The sequence below is a fragment of the Leucoraja erinacea genome, chromosome 13, assembly GCF_028641065.1.
Source record: "Leucoraja erinacea ecotype New England chromosome 13, Leri_hhj_1, whole genome shotgun sequence".
Taxonomy (NCBI): Eukaryota; Metazoa; Chordata; class Chondrichthyes; order Rajiformes; family Rajidae; genus Leucoraja; species Leucoraja erinaceus.
Window position 1 is genome coordinate 48,852,242 of NC_073389.1, and position 18,126 is coordinate 48,870,367.

The window sequence follows — 18,126 nt, forward strand, 5'->3', positions numbered from 1 at the left end:
TCGGCGGTCTGAGAGCGGGAAATGGAATATGGGGGGAGGGGTGGATGTGAGTAGAGAAGGGCTCGGGTGGTGTGAGAATAACCCAGGGGGGGGGGGGTTTGCTGCCTTGGAGCTGGGGTCTCTGATTCTTCTCTGTCAGTTCGGGGCCGCCGCAGTCTCCAGTCCATACCCTGACTTCATCTCCGGGCAGGGGGGGGGGGGGGGGCGGTTTTCGGCGGTACGGGTGGGGTGAGGGGGGGGGGGGGGAAGGGAGGGGGAGGGGGGGAGGGAGGAAGGGGGGGGGGGGGGGGGGAAAGGGGGGGGGGGGGGGGGGGATTGTGAATAAGAGAGGGGGGATGTGTGGGAATAAACGGGAGGAGGAGGGGTCGAGGGGGTGACGTCACTCGAAGCACGTGGAAGATTCGGTGTGTGAGACGACTCCGAGCTGAGTGTGACATCATCAGTGAAAGCTGGTCGTTTTAAATTCAAAATCCTTTGATGTTTTTAAACTTACTTTTAATCAGTAATGTCGAGAAATAAAGCAAAACATTTTCAGATAAAGTGATCTCGGCCTAGAAGGGAAATATGTGAATCAGAAAAATGGTAAAATGTTATTGTTACTGCTTAGTGCTTTTGCGAATATGTAAAGACAAACACATATACATACGTACAAGATCAGACTTTTAATAAGTATATGACTAGACCAAGTGCAGACCCGTTGGTTCTGCTCCGTCAATGCACCCGTTCCCTACCCGTAGTTCCCATGGAGTCGTGATCTTCCAACTCAAGCCGTTTCCGAACGTAAGTGAAGCTGATCACTGCTAGCCGAGCCCTTGTGACATCATCAGTTGAAGCTGGCTGTTTGAAATTCAAAGTATTTTGATTTTTTTAAACTTTAATCAGTAACAAGTCGAGAAATAAAGCATAAAATGTTCTGTAAAGGTGTTCTGCCTAGAGGGAAAAAGTGCAAATCAGAATATGTAAAAATCTTGTGAAAGCTGGCAATTTTAAACCTTTAATCGCAAATAACATGAAATATAGGATAAAATCTTCAGTGAAGCTGATCACTGCTAGCCGAGCCATTGTGATGTCATCTGTGAAAGCTGGTTGTTTTAAATTCAAAGTCTTTTGATGTTTTTAAACTTCTTACTTACTTTTAATCAGTAATGTCAAGAAATAACACAAAATGTTCAGTGAAGGTGACTCTGCCTCGACGCCAAAAATGTCAATTAGAATATGTAAAAATGTAATCGTTACCACGTAGTGTTTTTGCGAAGATGTAAAGACAACCGCATATACACACACATATACACACGTACAAGATCATACTTTTAATAAATATATGATATGATAGATATATGATACTGGGTCCCTGTCACACAGGAGGCCTGGTCTCCAAGGCAACCCGTTGCCCAACGCAATATTTCACCACTCACCCGTTCCCCCATATTCCAGTACTCACCCATAGCCCCCAACTGTGCAGGATGTATCCCCAGCACTGCCTCCCCCTCCTCTTGCTTCGAGGACTTTGCATGCAACTTTGTTGCAAGCTGGGCCAGCAAGGATTTAGCTGTTAAATTCTTCTTGAATTTTTAAACTTAAAGATTATGAATAACTTGTGAAATATAACATAAATCTGAACGAAACTTCATGGGACCGACCGCAGGACAAAGAGTAAGGTGGTGCAAACATTTTTGCGCCACCGTGTACCGTTTTGGCGTAGGTCCCAAATCACATACACATAGATAGATAGCAACAAGACGAGACTTTTAGTAATATTCTAGACCAAGTGGGACCCGTTGGGTCCCATCCCCTCAACGCGGGGTTGCGGGGGGGGGGGGGGGGGGGGCGGCCTGCTGCGTCACACACACTAACTACCCACACACAAACTACCACACACACACACACTAACCACCCCCCTTGATATTATATTAATATTATTCATTGGCTCCTTTTACCCCATCCCCGCCCTATCCACTGACCCGTAGCCCCCAACTCACAGGTTATGGAGGGAGAGGGGGGCAGCTATGGAGGGAGAGGGGGTAGAGAGTGAGGGCAGAGAGAAGGGGGGCAGAGACAGAAAGAGAGGGGCAGAGACAGAGGGAGACGGGTAGAGAGCGGGGACAGACGAGGGGGAGAGGAGGGAGAGGGGTGGGGAGAGGGAGGGGGAGAGAGAGGAGGGGGAGGCATGGAGGAGAGGGGGAGGGAGAGCGAGGGGGGGAAGAGAGTAGGGGGAGAGAGAGTAGAGGGGAGAGAGAGTAGAGGGGAGGGGGGGAGAGGGGAGCGGAGCGGAACAGCAGTTAAAATCGCATGTAAAAATACGCAGTCTTTGAAATTAAATGTTATCTTTATGAGTTAGTACACTGTTTTAAAGAACAATAAATTCAACTTTAAAGTATTAAAATTTTCGAAGTTAAACCAAAACAATGAAGTTCAATCGGACTCTTATCTTTAAAGATTTGGAAGTCAGCATGAAGCTTTGTTCACAAAGTGAGAATGACTGTTGGTAAAGGATTTGAAGAATGTTCTCGAAATTCTAGCTCTCTCATTGTCACGTCATCAGCGAAAGGCACTTGAGAGAGGGTAAGGAGGCGAGAGCTCTTGGGAGTTCTCGGGAAACCCGAGCTGAGGTGCGAGCGTATGCTGACCAAAGCTCTCGTGAGTTCGACAGGGCGACTTTTGAACAACGGGGGAAGAAGGGAGAGGTGGGAGTTGACATCAGTCGCTGCGCGAACAGACGCAGGCAGATCCATTATAACGTCATCAGCGGGAAAAACCCCCAAAAAAAATCAGAGGTTTCGAATTCAAAGTTGGATTGGATTTGTGAACATTTTTATTAGTAACTCAAGAAATAAAGTAGGAAATTTTCAGAAAAGGTGATTTTTGACTCCAGGGGGCAAATCTCTACCGGATCGTTCGCGCGTCTTTTTTTCGAGTAGATGTGATCACACACAAACAAATAAATACACTCACACACATACACATCCTAGATCAGAGTTTTATAGTTATAAGGATAAGGATAGAAAATCCTTTGGTGATGGGCGGCGCGACCGGTGTCGCAGCGGCCTCTGCAGTCTGTCTGTGTTTTTTTGTCCTGTTGAGGGTTTAGTTTGTAGCGGTTTAGCGTTTTTTTTTAATGTGTATATGTGGGGGGTGGGGGAAACTTTTAATCTCTTCCCTGCATGGAGACCCGACCTTTTCCCTGTCGGATCTCCGTTGCCGTTGGGGCCTAGCGCCGTGGAGCGGCCTCCACCGGAACGACCTGGAGGCTCAAGTCACGGAGCCTGTGGAGCTGGGGAGCCTGCTGTGGAGCCTGCTGTGAGCCTGCTGTGGAGCTGCTGTGGAGCTGCTGCAGACTTACCTACGTGGAGCTGGCCGGCTTCGGGGCGTGGAGAGCGGCGGTGGCGCGTTGATGCGGCCCGGCTCCGGTGGATGGTGACACCGGGAGCTCGCGGATCCCCGGTGGGAGGCTGCTTTGCGGGGCACCGGCAGCGGCGACTTCTCCCGCCCGAATTGCGGGGTTGAGAGTGACCTGGAGGGGGGCCCTACAACGCCCGGCGCGGCCTTAATTTGCCGCGGACTAGCGCCCGCCGGGGGCTTTGACCTCGACTTCGGGAGGGAAATGGAATGCAGGGGAGAGACAAGAACTTTGCCTTCCATCACAGTGAGGAGGAGAGCCACTGTGATGGATGTTTATGTGAATAGTGTTGGTGTGTGTTTTGGTTCTTTTATTGTATGGCTGCAGAAACTACATTTCGTTTGAACCTCATGTGAGGTTCAAATGACAAATAAAGGTATTGTATTGGTATTGTATTGTATTGTATTGTATTGTAGATAGACAGATATTTAAGGGAGAATTTTAACATCACAAAAAATAAACAAACCGAAGGTTAACGGAATTTTATACGTTAAATCGAGGTTTGACTGAGATGTTAGTGTAAATACAGTGTATCCAACAACAAAACAAAAAACTTTTAAATGTACCTTGGTGTACGTGACAATAAACTAAACTAAATCAGCATTATTGCACTGAAGCTGTCATTTCCAAAAATTTTAATTTTCAAATATAATTAAAATATACTTTATCTTAGTTCAGACAGTTAATATGTAAAACGCTTTACACATTACAAAATTAGCAAGTGGTAAAATAGACTAATATGCCAGCAAAATATTCAATAAGTTTTCTGTTAGCAGTAAAACACATTAATATTATCCTTTTTAGTTCACTTACTTTATCCTTTAATTGATCCCGCTCAGATTTGCAGGTGTCTAACTGCCACGACATGCCTTCGAGCTGCTGGGATCGTTTGTCTTCCTCTCTCTTTCTATGCTACAAGCAACACATTCCTTCTTGGAATTCACCAATGCCTGGTTCTGTTGCTTTAACAATTCCACTTCCTTCAGTGCAAGTTCGTATTGGACTGTCTTTTGATCATTGCTCAAGTTGTTGAAATCTTTCACGCGCTCGGTCTCATCCCCCATGATGAACTCATACTGGGTCCACTGGTGGCAGAGCACATTTTTAACGTGATCACCAGGTATTTCAAGAAGCTTTTTTGACGTTTTCAATTTCTTTTCTAACAATTCATTTTTTGCTTTCAAGCTGTTCCTCTGTTCGGTCATGAATTTCAGCACATTTTGCAGGCATTTTATCTTTTCGTTACTTTCCTCTACACCTTCTGACGAGCACGGAAGCGAGATATTATGGCGCGGGTGAATTTGTACTCTCTCTTCAGTAGCACCTCCAGAGAATCTCTGATCTCGACATGCAGTTCCCTCTCCCCTGATAGAGACTTTCAAGTTCAGTGGTTGCTCAGCTGAAGATATTTCTTCACAATTCCTGGGCAAATCATTACCATTGCAGTTGTTAATGACAAAGCATGACCTGTCCACACTCCCTCCGTCCTCTTTTTTAACTTTTGACAAGTCACAATTTTCTTCATGCTTTGGTGTACTTTTCTCTTCAAGAAGAATTATGTCATCTTCAAAACTGACGTTTCTGGCTGCATCGCCATTCTTAGACATGTCGTGTGAACTTCCATCATTTAGTTTTTGTTTTTTTAGATTTGGAGTTACATCGTTACAGTCAAGTTTTCGTTTAATACTAGAAAAAAAAATTAACAACATAATTGCAGGACTATACTACTCACTTAATACGGCAAAGTGGAAAACAATTGTTGGATGTAAACAATTAAGCCTCTAAAGCAAGTAAATTCTCATTTAATTCTCATTTTTAAATACTTAAGGGCCTGAACCACTGTACGAGGTAATTCAAGAGTTCTCCCGGGTTTTCCCCTGATTCGAACTCGGAGAATGTCTGTAGCGGATCCATGAATGTCTTGTAGCGACTCGTAATGCTAACAGTAGGTACTCGGGAAATCCGGTAAACTCGTGAAGTTTTTTCAACACTGTGAAAAAAATTCACGAGTAAATAAATACTTGTGATGAAAAAAAATTGTCACCTTTTACTCGTACGAGCCGCTACGAGACATCCACGAACTCCTACGTACCCGCTATTGACATTCTCCGAGTTCAAATCAGGGTGAAACTCGGGAGAGCTCTTGAATTACCTCGTACAGTGGGACAGGCCCCTTAAGCACTCATTTTTAATTGTGTTAAAATATATAATCTTGGGTTGTACCATATCCTCAAATTGCACAATATTCTAACTTTTCTTTTTTCCTTGAAGTGCTTACGGGCTGTTTCATCATTAATTTTCATATTTCTGCTGAATAACTGGTATTAATTAGGAGCCCTCAATCAAATTAAATGATTTTCCCAGCCTATCATCAAATAGACCAGACCTGGCCTTTACAAGTGTCTGAATAACATGTCAAAGCAAAAAACTAGTCTTAGAGCCAATACCACACTCACAACACAGACCAATCACCATTGGCATTACTGCTGTTGTGGTACCTCAGAGAGATCCTCTAAGATTCCTCCCTCATGCCTCTTTAGTCGCATGTGCTCAGTTGCAATACTGACACATCCGATTTCCTCTTCTCCTTCTCAAATAGGAGCGTAAAACTTATTATGTAGTGGTCGCTACCTCCTGATAGTTCCTTTACCTCGAGCTCCCTTATCAAATTTGGTTCATTACACAAAACTAAATCCAGAATTGCCCTTTCCCTGATGGGCTCCATTACAAGCTGCTCGAGGAATCCATCTCAGAGGCACTACAAATTCCCTTTCTCGGGGTCCAGTACCAACCTGATTTTCCCAGTCTATCTGCATATTGAAATCTCCCATGACCACTGGAGCATTGCTTTTTTTATATGCCAATTTTATTTCTTGATATAAGATGCACCCTATTTCCTGGCTATTGTTTGGGGGCCTGTAAATAACTCCCATTAGACTCCATCCACAATGATTCGACATCTTCTGATCCTACGTCACTCCTCGCTGACTAAATTTCATTCTTTACCATTAGAGCTACCCCACCTCCTCTGCACACATTTCTGTCTCTCTGATTGGACGTATAACACTGAATAATCAGCTCCCAACTCCGATCCTCTTGCAGCCACATCTCCGTAATGCCTACAACATCATACCGGCCAATTTCCAACTGTGCTACAAGCTCATCCACTTTGTTCCTTATGCTATGCTCATTCAAATATAATGACGTCTATATTTTTCGCTTCACTTTTCCATAAACAGTCTGAAGAAGGGTCTTGATCCGAAAAAGTCACCCATTCATGCTCTCCAGAGTTGCTGCCTGACCCCCTGAGATACTCCAGCTTTTGGTGTCTATCTTCAAATATAATAAATTCAATTCGGTGTTGACCACCCCTCCTCTCACAAACATCCTGATTTTACTGAACCTTATTCTCTTCTCCCTTTTTAAACTTTCTGTCCTGTTATTTCGGGAGACTTTCGTAACCTTTCCTGCACTCTCTTTCCCGTTAACTCCACGCATACATTTCCATGTTTTTGACTCCACCTCCCTCCATTATTTAGTTTAAACCCACCCGTGCAGCGGGTGAGAGGGGAATGATTTATTAGGAACCTGAGTGGCAACATTTTCACGCTGTGGGTGATATGTACATGGAACGAGCTGCCGGAGGAAGTAGTTGAGGCAGGTACAACATCTAAAAGACACTTGAATATGTACATGGATAAGAAAGGTTGAGACGGATAAGGTCCTAATGAGATGCTTAGATAGGCATCTTGGTTGATAAGGATGAGAAAGTATTGTTTCCATTTTGTATGACTCTGTTCGCATTAATGAGCGGAGTTAAATGTGACTGGACCAGAAAAATGCCATTGAAAACAGTACTTGGGTTTTACTCTACAGCTATGAAATGTCCTATGATATGAACAGCATTCAAAATGTGACTAACCTTTCACCATCAGTTGATATTTGTGGAGATGACAGTGATTTGACATCCATAATTTTAAGACTACTTAAAGGAGAGTCAGAAGTACGAGATGAAGTGCCTTCCAGATCAGATCCCACACTCATTTCTCCACTAACCACACAGATTATGATCTTCGGTATATTCAAAGATATTTCAGCAATTTCCGGAGAATCCTTTTGCCCTGGCAATTGAACCTAAAAGTTGTGCAATAGAAAGACAAATATATTATGAAACCAGTATCAACCAAGTATTTGACATCAGAACAGAACTGCTGCCTTAACATCTACTAAATAAAATAATAGACATTACTTTTATATCAATTCTACCATTAAAGAGAAAAGAGTTCATATTTAACCACATCTGAAATTGGCAGAAGTCTTCAAATCCAGTCTCAGTGTAATGACAGGCCAAGTGAAACAGGATGCCACTATGTTGGAAGGCAGTGTTCAATCCTTTGCATATGATTGTTAACAGGTCGATATGATAACTATTGTAATAAGTCCCATGTTAATTAACAACATACAAATAGATCAACTGACCCCCTAAAACACAGTACAACTGTTTTCTCCATGAGCTATATTTTACAAGTCAAGGATTCTAATAGTTTTCTCCAGCAGGTTTATTGGTTCAAGAACAACAGACTAGAGCATACAAGGACCATTCAATGCTGAACTGAGAATCTGCTATACCAATAAGAAAGATCTGCAGATGCTAGGTTACCAAAGAAATGCACAAAATGCAGATCATTCATATTTAGTATGGCATTGTAACTGGTCATTCACACCCTGCAAACTCTTTACCGAGTAGAAACAAGGAACTGCAAATGCTACCAAAAATGATAAAGCACCGCAGGCACACGATAAACCACTCATACGCAATCACATACAATGAAGTGTAGTATGCAACGGAGCAGAACGTCAGCCATTTTAGGAAACAAAACCCGCCGTTATGCCCAATTATGATAAAGCGCCGTACGGTGCTTTATCATCTTTGGTTATGCCTCTCGCAGTGTAATCAGTGTTGTGGTGAAACAGTATGTGTGATGATACCATAAAAATGCAGAAAGTAACTCATCTATCAATTCACATATTTTTGTTATTTTTCTTTTAAAATGTTTTCCCCCTGCTTAATAACCATATAACAATTACAGCACTGAAACAGGCCATCTCGACCCTTCTAGTCCGTGCCGAATACATAATCTCCCCTAGTCCCATATACCTGCGCTCAGACCATAACCCTCCATTCCCTTCCGATCCATATAACTATCCAATTTATTTTTAAATGATAAAAACAAACCTGCCTCCACCTCCTTCACTGGAAGCTCATTCCACACAGCTACCACTCCCTGAGTAAAGAAGTTCCCCCTCATGTTACCCCTAAACTTCAGTCCCTTAATTCTCAAGTCATGTCCCCTTGTTTGAATCTTCCCTACTCTCAGTGGGAAAAGCTTTTCCACGTCAACTCTGTCTATCCCTCTCATCATTTTAAAAACCTCTATCAAGTCCCCCCTTAACCTTCTGCGCTCCAAAGAATAAAGCCCTAACTTGTTCAACCTTTCTCTGTAACTTAGTTGCTGAAACCCAGGCAACATTCTAGTAAATCTCCTCTGTACTCTCTCTATTTTGTTGACATCCTTCCTATAATTAGGCGCCCAAAATTGTACACCATACTCCAGAATTGGCCTCACCAATGCCTTGTACTATTTTAACATTACATCCCAATTTCTATACTCAATGCTCTGATTTATAAAGGCCAGCACACCAAAAGCTTTCTTTACCACCCTATCTACATGAGATTCCACTTTCAGGGAACTGTGCACAGTTATTCCCAGATCCCTCTGTTCACCTACATTCTTCAATTCCCTACCATTTACCATGTACGTCCTATTTTGATTTGTCCTGCCAAGATGTAGCACCTCACACTTATCAGCATTAAACTCCATCTGCCATCTTTCAGCCCACTCTTCCAACTGGCATAAATCTCTCTGTAGACTTTGAAACTCTACTTCATTACCCGCAACCCCACCTATCTTAGTATCATCTGCATACTTACTAATCCAATTTACCACACCATCATCCAGATCATTGATGTACATGATAAACAACAGTGGACCCAACACAGATCCCTGTGGCACCCCACTCGTCACTGGCCTCCAACCTGACAAACAACCATCCACCATTACTCTCTGGCATCTCCCATTCAGCCACTGTTGAATCCATCTTGCTACTCCACCATTAATACCCAACCATTGAATCTTCTTAACCAACCTTCCATGAGGAACCTTGTCAAAGGCCTTACTGAAGTCCATATACACAACATTCACTGCTTTACCCTCATCAATTTCCCGAGTAACATCTTCAAAAAATTCAAGAAGATTAGTCAAACATGACCTTCCAGGCACAAATCCATGTTGACTGTTCCTAATCAGACCCTGTTTGTCCAGATGCTTATATATATTATCTCTAAGTATTCTTTCCATTAATTTGCCCACCACTGACGTCAAACTAACAGGTCTATAATTGCTAGGTTTACTCTTAGACCCCTTTTTAAACAATGGAACAACATGCGCAGTACGCCAATCCTCCGGCACTATTCCCGTTTCTAATGACATTTGAAATATTTCTGCCATAACCCCTGCTATTTCTACACTAACTTCCCTCAATGTCCTAGGGAATATCCTGTCTGGACCTGGAGACTTATCCACTTTTATATTTCTCAAAAGTGTCAGTACTTCCTCTTCTTTGATCCTCATAGTTTCCATAGCTACTCTACTTGTTTCCCTTACCTCACATAATTCAATATCCTTCTCCTTGGTGAATACCGAAGAAAAGAAACTGTTCAATATCTCCCCCATCTCTTTTGGCTCTGCAGATAGTTGTCCACTCTGACTCTCTAATGGACCAATTTTATCCCTCATTATCCTTTTGCTATTAATATAGCGGTAGAAACCCTTCGGATTTACTTTTACCTTACTTGCCAAAGCAACCTCATATCTTCTTTTAGCTTTTCTAATTTCTTTAAGATTCTTTTTACATTCTTTATACTCCTCAAGCACCTCATTTACTCCATGCTGCCTATAATTATTGTAGATCTCTCTCTTTTTCCGAACCAAGTGTCCAATTTCCCTTGAAAACCATGGCTCTTTACAATTTTTACGATTTCCTTTCAACCGAACAGGGACATAAAGATTCTGTATTATTAAAATTTCACCTTTAAATTGACTCCATTTCTCTTCCACATCTTTCCCATAAAACAAACTGTCCCAATTTACTCCTTTTAAATCCTTTCGCATCTCCTCAAAGTTAGCCTTTCTCCAATCAAAAATCTCAACCCTAGGTCCAGTTTTGTCCCTTTCCATAATTATATTGAAACTAATGGTATTGTGATCACTGGACCCGAACTGTTCCCCAACGCATACCTCTGCCACCTGACCCATCTCATTTCCTAACAGGAGGTCCAGCACCACCCCTTCTCTAGTAGGTACTTCTATGTAGTGCAGTAGGTACTTCTATGTATTGCAGTAGGTACTTCTATGTATTGCTCTCTGATCTCTCTGATAAATCTCTCTGATTTTATTCTATTTTACAGTTTCTGCCCGTTCCCCTCCATCCTTCTTCCCCAGCTCCCTCTTTTGTGCAGTGTATGGGAGGCAAGATAGAGATAAATAGATCTCAAAGTTCCTTCTCCTGGATTAGAAGCAACATTGATTTAAAGCAATTCAACCTTTATGGTTTATGTTTATGGTTAATAATATGTATTTTGAAATTATTAAACAAGTTCTGTGCTTTCAGTGATGATTTTGATATTCTGATGGTACTGAATCTATTCATAATAAAGAGTTGGCATAAAATATTACATTAGTGCAATGAATCAATATCTGGTCAATGATGCATTATAACAATATCTAAAATCAGTCTTTTGTCATGTCTACGTCAAGTTCTTGACCCAGAGATATTATATCGGATGTATTGCAACAACATGTGTACTTTACTTATGTCCCACTTTTTGAACTTTCTTAAACTTCCTTTTAACGGTCATGTCCTTCAGTTCTCTATTCTTAAATTTGAGTCCATAATGTATGTGAACACTCACAAAGATTGAGACAATTCTAGCCATGATTCCTTCGCTGCACAAGTTCTTGTCCTTGTATTCTTGTATGTTGTGTTTTGCTTGGTTTAGCAAATAGGAAATGTTGTTCCTGGTCATTTTGACATTGTCACATTCTGTGCGAAACACTTTCTCACACACTTCACAGAACGCTAGAAAGTATTCAGAAGGCACCATCAAGGAACCAAAGTCAACACGCATCATGTGTCATATGCTTTATGATGGATGAATATGAGGGCAGGATCATCTAATGGTGCATCAGGTCATAGAACATCCCTGCATGTGTGGCATTTTGAGGACAGTTCATGCAAAGTGCAGATTCTGCAACAAATGTGACCTGCGATGTAAGCCAGTGTATTCTCTTCAGGGAGATCAAGTGAAATGCTGCAGACTGCATTGTTCTGTTTTGTCGTATTGGCATGGGAGATAGATGGAGATGGTTTATTTACTCTGTTCTTTGTCAGTATTTGCAATGTTAAGATAAATTGGTCAGAATCGGGGGAACAGTTTGCACTCACGGCTGGCTTTATCAGCTCAGCTTCCTTACCCATTCGAAAAGCACATCAAAACACCTTCGCTGGTGGATTGTCTCTGAATTTGCAATTTCGCCAAATAGTAGGGAACAAATTCTCAACAATATCCTGATTAAGCCGAGATGTGAACAGAAAACAAACGTCTATGCTTTCCATCGTGTGCTGCCACAGCTGCGAAATTGCAAGCCACCATCCCTTGACAATTTTTTGATCCAAGCACTTTCAAGCTTTGGAGTACAGGCAAGCACGGATCGAAGAATGACGTATGCGCAGAATTTTCTGAAATAGGTCTCCTCAACTTCTTGGGGTCCTTGAAAAACCTGCTGTTAAATGAATCAAACAGTCTTTCAATTATTTCAATGAACTCCACCCTATGTACAGCCTCCCCAGGCAACTTTCTAAGAGCTGAATATGTGCAGATGCCCGCTGCTACCAAATGGCTGAGCACCTGTGCTGCCTTGTTAACTCATTTTAGAGAAGCTGTTTAGAACAAAGTGACCTTTGGTCAGTTTATGGGCTTTTCTAATGGGCAACTGCGAATCATGTTCATAAAAGTTGTGAATATGTGCCCATCTAATATGTTTCTTACTGCCATCCTCTCCCTTGACTTCAAATACATACCTTTCCAGATTTGACCTAGTGCTTTTTTAAAGTGGTGGGTCATGTACACAATAGATCTTGGCTTCCCCATGGACGAAGAAAGGATAATCTTCTGCCACACCCAAGTGGGTGTGGAGTCGAACATTGCTTGAGCCTTAGTCACAAACCACGGCCTTCGGCTGCAGTCCAGTGTCCTTCACCTTTTGTAAGCATCCCTTTAGTAATGGTTCCAGTTTGTAACCTAAAGATTATTTCCATTTCCCCATCAAGCCGCTAACCATGAAAACGAGAGCAGGGTTGGCAGGCCGTGGCGTCTTCCCTATGGATCCAAAGTCTCAAAGCCCTCTACTGAACCTTCTGTAATATTGTATGAGAGGCCTGCACACATACTTATTTCATTAAACGAGACTACACAGAACTTATCCCTCTCTGTCATTCCTACTACCCTGCCTTTCAAAACTTCAAAGACCTTAGGGGGAAACCCAGGGCCCATTTCGATATTACTCAACCAACTACACAGTGATGTAATTAATGAAAGTGTGAAAATGCGCTAGCAGAACCGGTATGCACGGGGACTCTGGTGGTAGCGAGACAAGGCAACTACCTTGTCTGAATAACTCCATCATCTTGCTCTTGCTCTTCTACGTCCTGACGCATTCCGCAATTGTGACGCAAAGAAAGACAGTGCTGGTCCTTGTAAAAGTTCACCTGCTCCTCTGATCAAGTCACTAATTGTTTCACTTTCTTTAGTTACCTTTTCCATTGATCGTTCCATCTGTTGTACTTTTTTTTTGAGGCGAAAAGTACGCTGTCTTTCCCTCTTCAGAGCTCTGGTGAAATTTACACTTGGTATGACTTGAGGATCATCTATACCATGAATTTGGTCTGCACTTAAGCAGTAAGAATGTTCGGTCTTTATGCTGTGTGACACTGCCAAGACTTAAAGAAATGAGAAAGGGGAAAAAAATGAGAAGTATACAAATGAAAATTGAGCATATACATGTACATAAATCAGCATTTACTACTAATTATCATTTAAAATAGATGTGATGCACCAATTTCAGTCTACCACAAGAAAATCATAATCTTGATTTTTTGAAGTCCCATTAAATCATTTAAATGTTATCTAAATTATGCTTGAGGAAGTTTTAAATGGATGTTCTTACTTGAATTAAATATAAGTACACATTCTATAAGCCTCCAATGTGTAGCCTTATGTGTGATTATAGCTTTGTGAACATTTCACAGATGAAAATAGAAGCACCATACATGCCATTACATATTGTACCATTACCAATTCCATCAGTTAGGATACAAATTTGTAATTTAGCCAAAGTGAGAAAATAATTGTTATTTTGAAAAGGAAAAATGTATTTGCAAATAGGCCTACCTCTTTGCTGCTTTGAAAGCATTGGTGAAGATGGGAGGTTGTCATTCTTCCTCTTGAGTAACCTGCGTTGGGTAGACAGACGTTTCGGCGGATTAGGGATGTCAAAGAGCGTTGGAACTGCATTCCAATTTAGCCTGTTCTTGGTCTGCTTGTTGGAAAACTGCTCAAGTTCGAAGTGTTCAGCACAAAGACGGCAGTTGTTTGACAAGTACTCCGTTGTTCGGTGTCGGAGATCTACTCGACGAGTGTTCTGGACCCACTGTCGACATCTGAAATTAGAGAATATATCAACTTATAAGAACAAATTTGATTATAACTACATACGTGCAGAATGGATGATATATCACTTAAATGCAATTGTTTTCAGGGGTGGGGCGAGACATGTATATTGAAGATGCATTTTTCCTCTAATATGTCAATTTACCTTAAATGTAGAAGAGCATATTAAAATCTTCTTGCACTACCATGCATGCCTTACAACAAGCATAAAACCAAAAATGTTCAGCAGTACAAAAACTGATAACTTTATTATTGTAGGAAGACAAAAAGGCTGGAGAAACTCAGCGGGTGAGGCAGCAACTATAGAGCGATGGAATAGGCGACCCTTTTTCAGACTGACTGATGGGGGGGGGGGGGGGGGGGGGGGGGGGGAAAGGAAAGGAAGAGGTGGAGACAGTAGGCTGTGGGAGAGCTGGGATCTGGAGAGGAAGGAATCAGAAAGCAAGTACCAAAGACCATATAGCAAGCAAGATAGTGCACTCGACGAAAAAAAGACGTAGTAGGGTCATGGGCAGGTTCATGAATAATCTTCCGGCTTCCATCTCCGCCATCTTTGTCCGCCATAGCAGAGCAAAGATACTAATGCGGAGACGGAAGCCAGTTACAGAAACATCCTCATAAAAATCAAAGATCTTTGGTAAAAATCTTCTCCTCACTCATTTTCTCTCAGCCTCTCTGCCCCGTTAAAGAGACTCACTGATGGGGGACGGGACAGAGCGGGCATGAGACCCGAAGCTGAGAACAGACGTCCCTTCGGTTTCTTCCCCCATCATGCTCGCTGCCCAGCTCCCAAATTGCGGACCAGTCTACTCTTTTTGCAGAAAAAATAAACAACTAATTTTGAAAAGGGACAGCGGAGACAGAAAGAGGGAAGCGTGAATTGGAAAGGTCTCCCCTTTTACATTGCCGTGTGGGCACAGCCTCTTTGCCCTCAGAACCCCCTCCACCCTTGCACAGTCCGATCCCAATCCCGGGGCTTTGAATCCTTAACATTAAAAATGAATATTAACAAAATTATAATTTATTAACATATTAATCATTAACAAAGAGTAACAGAATTATGAATCATGAATCTAACACTATATCACACACACAAACGCTGATTTCACTGCGAGAGAGATATACAAAGTCGGGTCGGGTTACTGAAATGGCCGCCGAAAAGGCTGACGTCCGCTCAGTTGTGTACCACACATAAGCCCATTGGTTTTAGCAGGAGTGCACTATCTTGCTTGCTATAGGATCTTTGGCAAGTACTAACTGAAATTGGAGAAGTCAATGTTCATACCACTTGGGTGTAAACTACGCAAGCGAAATATGAGGTGCTGATCCTCCAATTTGCGGTGGGACTCACTCTGACAATGGAGGCCCACAACAAAAAGGTCGGATTCGGAATGGGAGGGGGAGTTGAAATGCTGAGCCACCGACAGATCAAGCCGATTATTGCGAATTGAGCGGAGGTGTTGTGCGAAGCGATCGCCAAGCCTGCGCTTGTCTATTGCATCCGAAATATGTCTACTTTGTTATAATGGCAAGTCTAGACTCTAGATCTACTAAAAAAATTCTAATATCTTGCTCATCTACCGATAAACCTAGTTTCCCCATGATCGTTGATGGGATAACACAAAATAATATTTTCACTACAGAATATTGATAGAAAGTAATAATTGTTTCTCACCTTTCGTTGTTCTTGGGGAACCTGAAGAAAGACAGGTCGGGTCTTTTACATTGGCGATTTGAGCAACTTATAGCAGAACAGCAAGCTACGCTTGTAGATGAGCATGTGGAGGCCATGGCCGTTATCGCAAAGACAGTTCCTAAGATGGTGCTAAAAATTACCCATGACGTACTACGACTGTTTCCGCTGAGTGGACCATCTTGCTCTTGCTCTATGATCTTTGGTTCCAACCAGTGAGAAAGTGCAGAGAAGATTTACGAGGATGTTGCCAGGACTCGACTATCTGAGCTACAGGGAGAGATCGGGCAGGCAAAATAATATGTTTACTACACAACAGAAAGTAATAATGTTTTTCTCACCTTTCCTTTTGAATGGGGAACCTGAAGAAAGACAGGTCGGGTCGCCTACATTGGCGATTCGAGCAATTTATAGCAGAACAGTAAGCTACACTTGTAGATGTGGACGCCATGACGGAAGCCGATTCCCAAGATGGCGCAAAGAAATTACCCATAACCTACTTCGGCTTTTTCGCCGAGTGGACCATCTTGCCCTCGCTCCCGTACCTTTGCTCCGCGATAGGACCTTTGGTTCCAACCGCCTGCAACGTCACGTTCCGGCGTGCGCGCGATCCCCGCCAACGAAAGAGGTGTGGGCCGGCCGGCAAGATGGGCCTCCGCCCGCTCGGCGCGGTCCTCCCACAGCGCGCAACCCGGCGAGTAACCGAACCGCAGGCGGTGCCCGACCGCGCAGCGCAGCACAGACCCGCTAAAGACGGGGAAAGTTTTATCCTAGCGGAAACAAACAATTTAGTGGAGCGGACTACAACCGGAGGATTTTATTTGTCTCATTTACCTTTTGGTTTAGAGAGTAATCAGCCCAGAGCGCTTGGCTGCAGGAAGGTTTTTTTTTCCGCTGGAGCGGCGTCGTTTACATTTCCCGCGACCTGCACACGGCGGGTGGGTGTTGCTTTCGCGTTAGTTTTAAATAAATGTGGCGGGTTCGTCATTAAATGCGGCGAATTCGTCAATAAATGGGTCCGTGGGAGGCGGGAGAACGGGATTCAAGATGGCGGAGCGGCTGCCAGTGGAGCCGGGGGTAGGTGCTCGGCTGCGCCACCTGGGGGCCGGGACTGGGACACGCTGGCACTAGGGTGGCAATGGTTCAATGCTACCAAAGATCCTACTACTGTATTGCCACGTGTGCCTGTATACAGTGAAACTCTTATGTATTACATACAGTCAGTCCAGTGAAAACATACTATACATCAGCACAACCACACAGAAGCACAGATAAAGTGTCAGAGGTTATGGGGAGAAAGCAGGATAGGGTTAGGAGGGAGAGATAGATCAGCCATGATCGAATGGCAGAGTAGACTTGGTGGGCCAAATGGACTATTCTGCCCCATGGCTCAAAAGACCACCCAAAATATGCACTCCTGTTGGATGTGGTGGAAGTTGCTGTCTCACGTCTTTGCTCCTATCACATGAAAGGACACAATGGGTTGGAGTAACTCAGGAAGTCAGGCAACATAGACACAAAATGCTGGAGTAGCTCAGCGGGATAGGCTGCATCTCTGGATAGAAATTATTGGGTGATGTTTCGGGTCAAGATGCTGTATCTCTAAACAGTTAACTTTTTCCAGGATAGACACAACATGCTGCAGTCTGAAGTTGGGTCTCGACCCAAAATGTCATCCATTCCTTTTATCCAGAGATGCTGCCCTCCATTGTGTGTCTACATCTTCTAAACCAAGATCTGCAGTGCCTTCCTGCACAGGTTAGGCAGCATCTCTGGAGAACATGGATAAGTGGCATTTCATCATCATATCGTAATCATACTTTATGACAAGTATGTTTTGCAACATACGAGGAATTTCATTTGCCATACAATCATACCAATAAAGAGCAACAGAACACACAAAATAAATTTTAAACTAAACGTCCACCACAGCGACTCTTCCACAATCCTCACTGTGATGGAAGGCAAAAAAAAGTTCATTCTCTGCCCTTCTTTGTTCAGGTTTGTAGGTTAATTGGCTTGGTAAAATTGTAAATTGTCTCTATTGTGTGTAGGATAGTTTAAGTGTGCAGGAATCGCTGTTTGGCATGGCACGCTTAAACCAGAAACGTCAACTGACCATTTCCCTCCATTGATGTTGCCTGACCCACTGAGTTCCTCAAGCAGCTCTTTATTGCTGCAGATTTC

General features: G+C 42.9%; 1 protein-coding gene across 3 annotated transcripts; it reads right to left on the reverse strand.

Annotated features, from left to right (window-relative positions):
- Positions 1–649: 649 nt before the first annotated feature.
- LOC129703024 (uncharacterized) lies at positions 650–17,384 on the reverse strand. Of its 3 annotated transcripts, none has more exons than XM_055645194.1 (7): positions 16,774–17,384; positions 15,922–16,209; positions 13,968–14,236; positions 13,332–13,516; positions 7,320–7,531; positions 4,211–5,083; positions 650–930 (listed from the first exon to the last, which is right to left on the reverse strand). In XM_055645194.1, exons 2-6 carry the CDS (start codon positions 16,035–16,037, stop codon positions 4,249–4,251), a joined length of 1,617 nt encoding a protein of 538 aa, XP_055501169.1. In that variant the 5' UTR covers positions 16,038–16,209; positions 16,774–17,384; the 3' UTR covers positions 650–930; positions 4,211–4,248. The 3 variants fall into 3 exon arrangements, with proteins under 3 accessions (XP_055501169.1, XP_055501170.1, XP_055501168.1); XM_055645195.1 differs by lacking the exon at positions 16,774–17,384 and adding an exon at positions 16,485–16,502; XM_055645193.1 differs by lacking the exons at positions 15,922–16,209; positions 16,774–17,384 and adding an exon at positions 16,281–16,460.
- Positions 17,385–18,126: the final 742 nt, after the last annotated feature.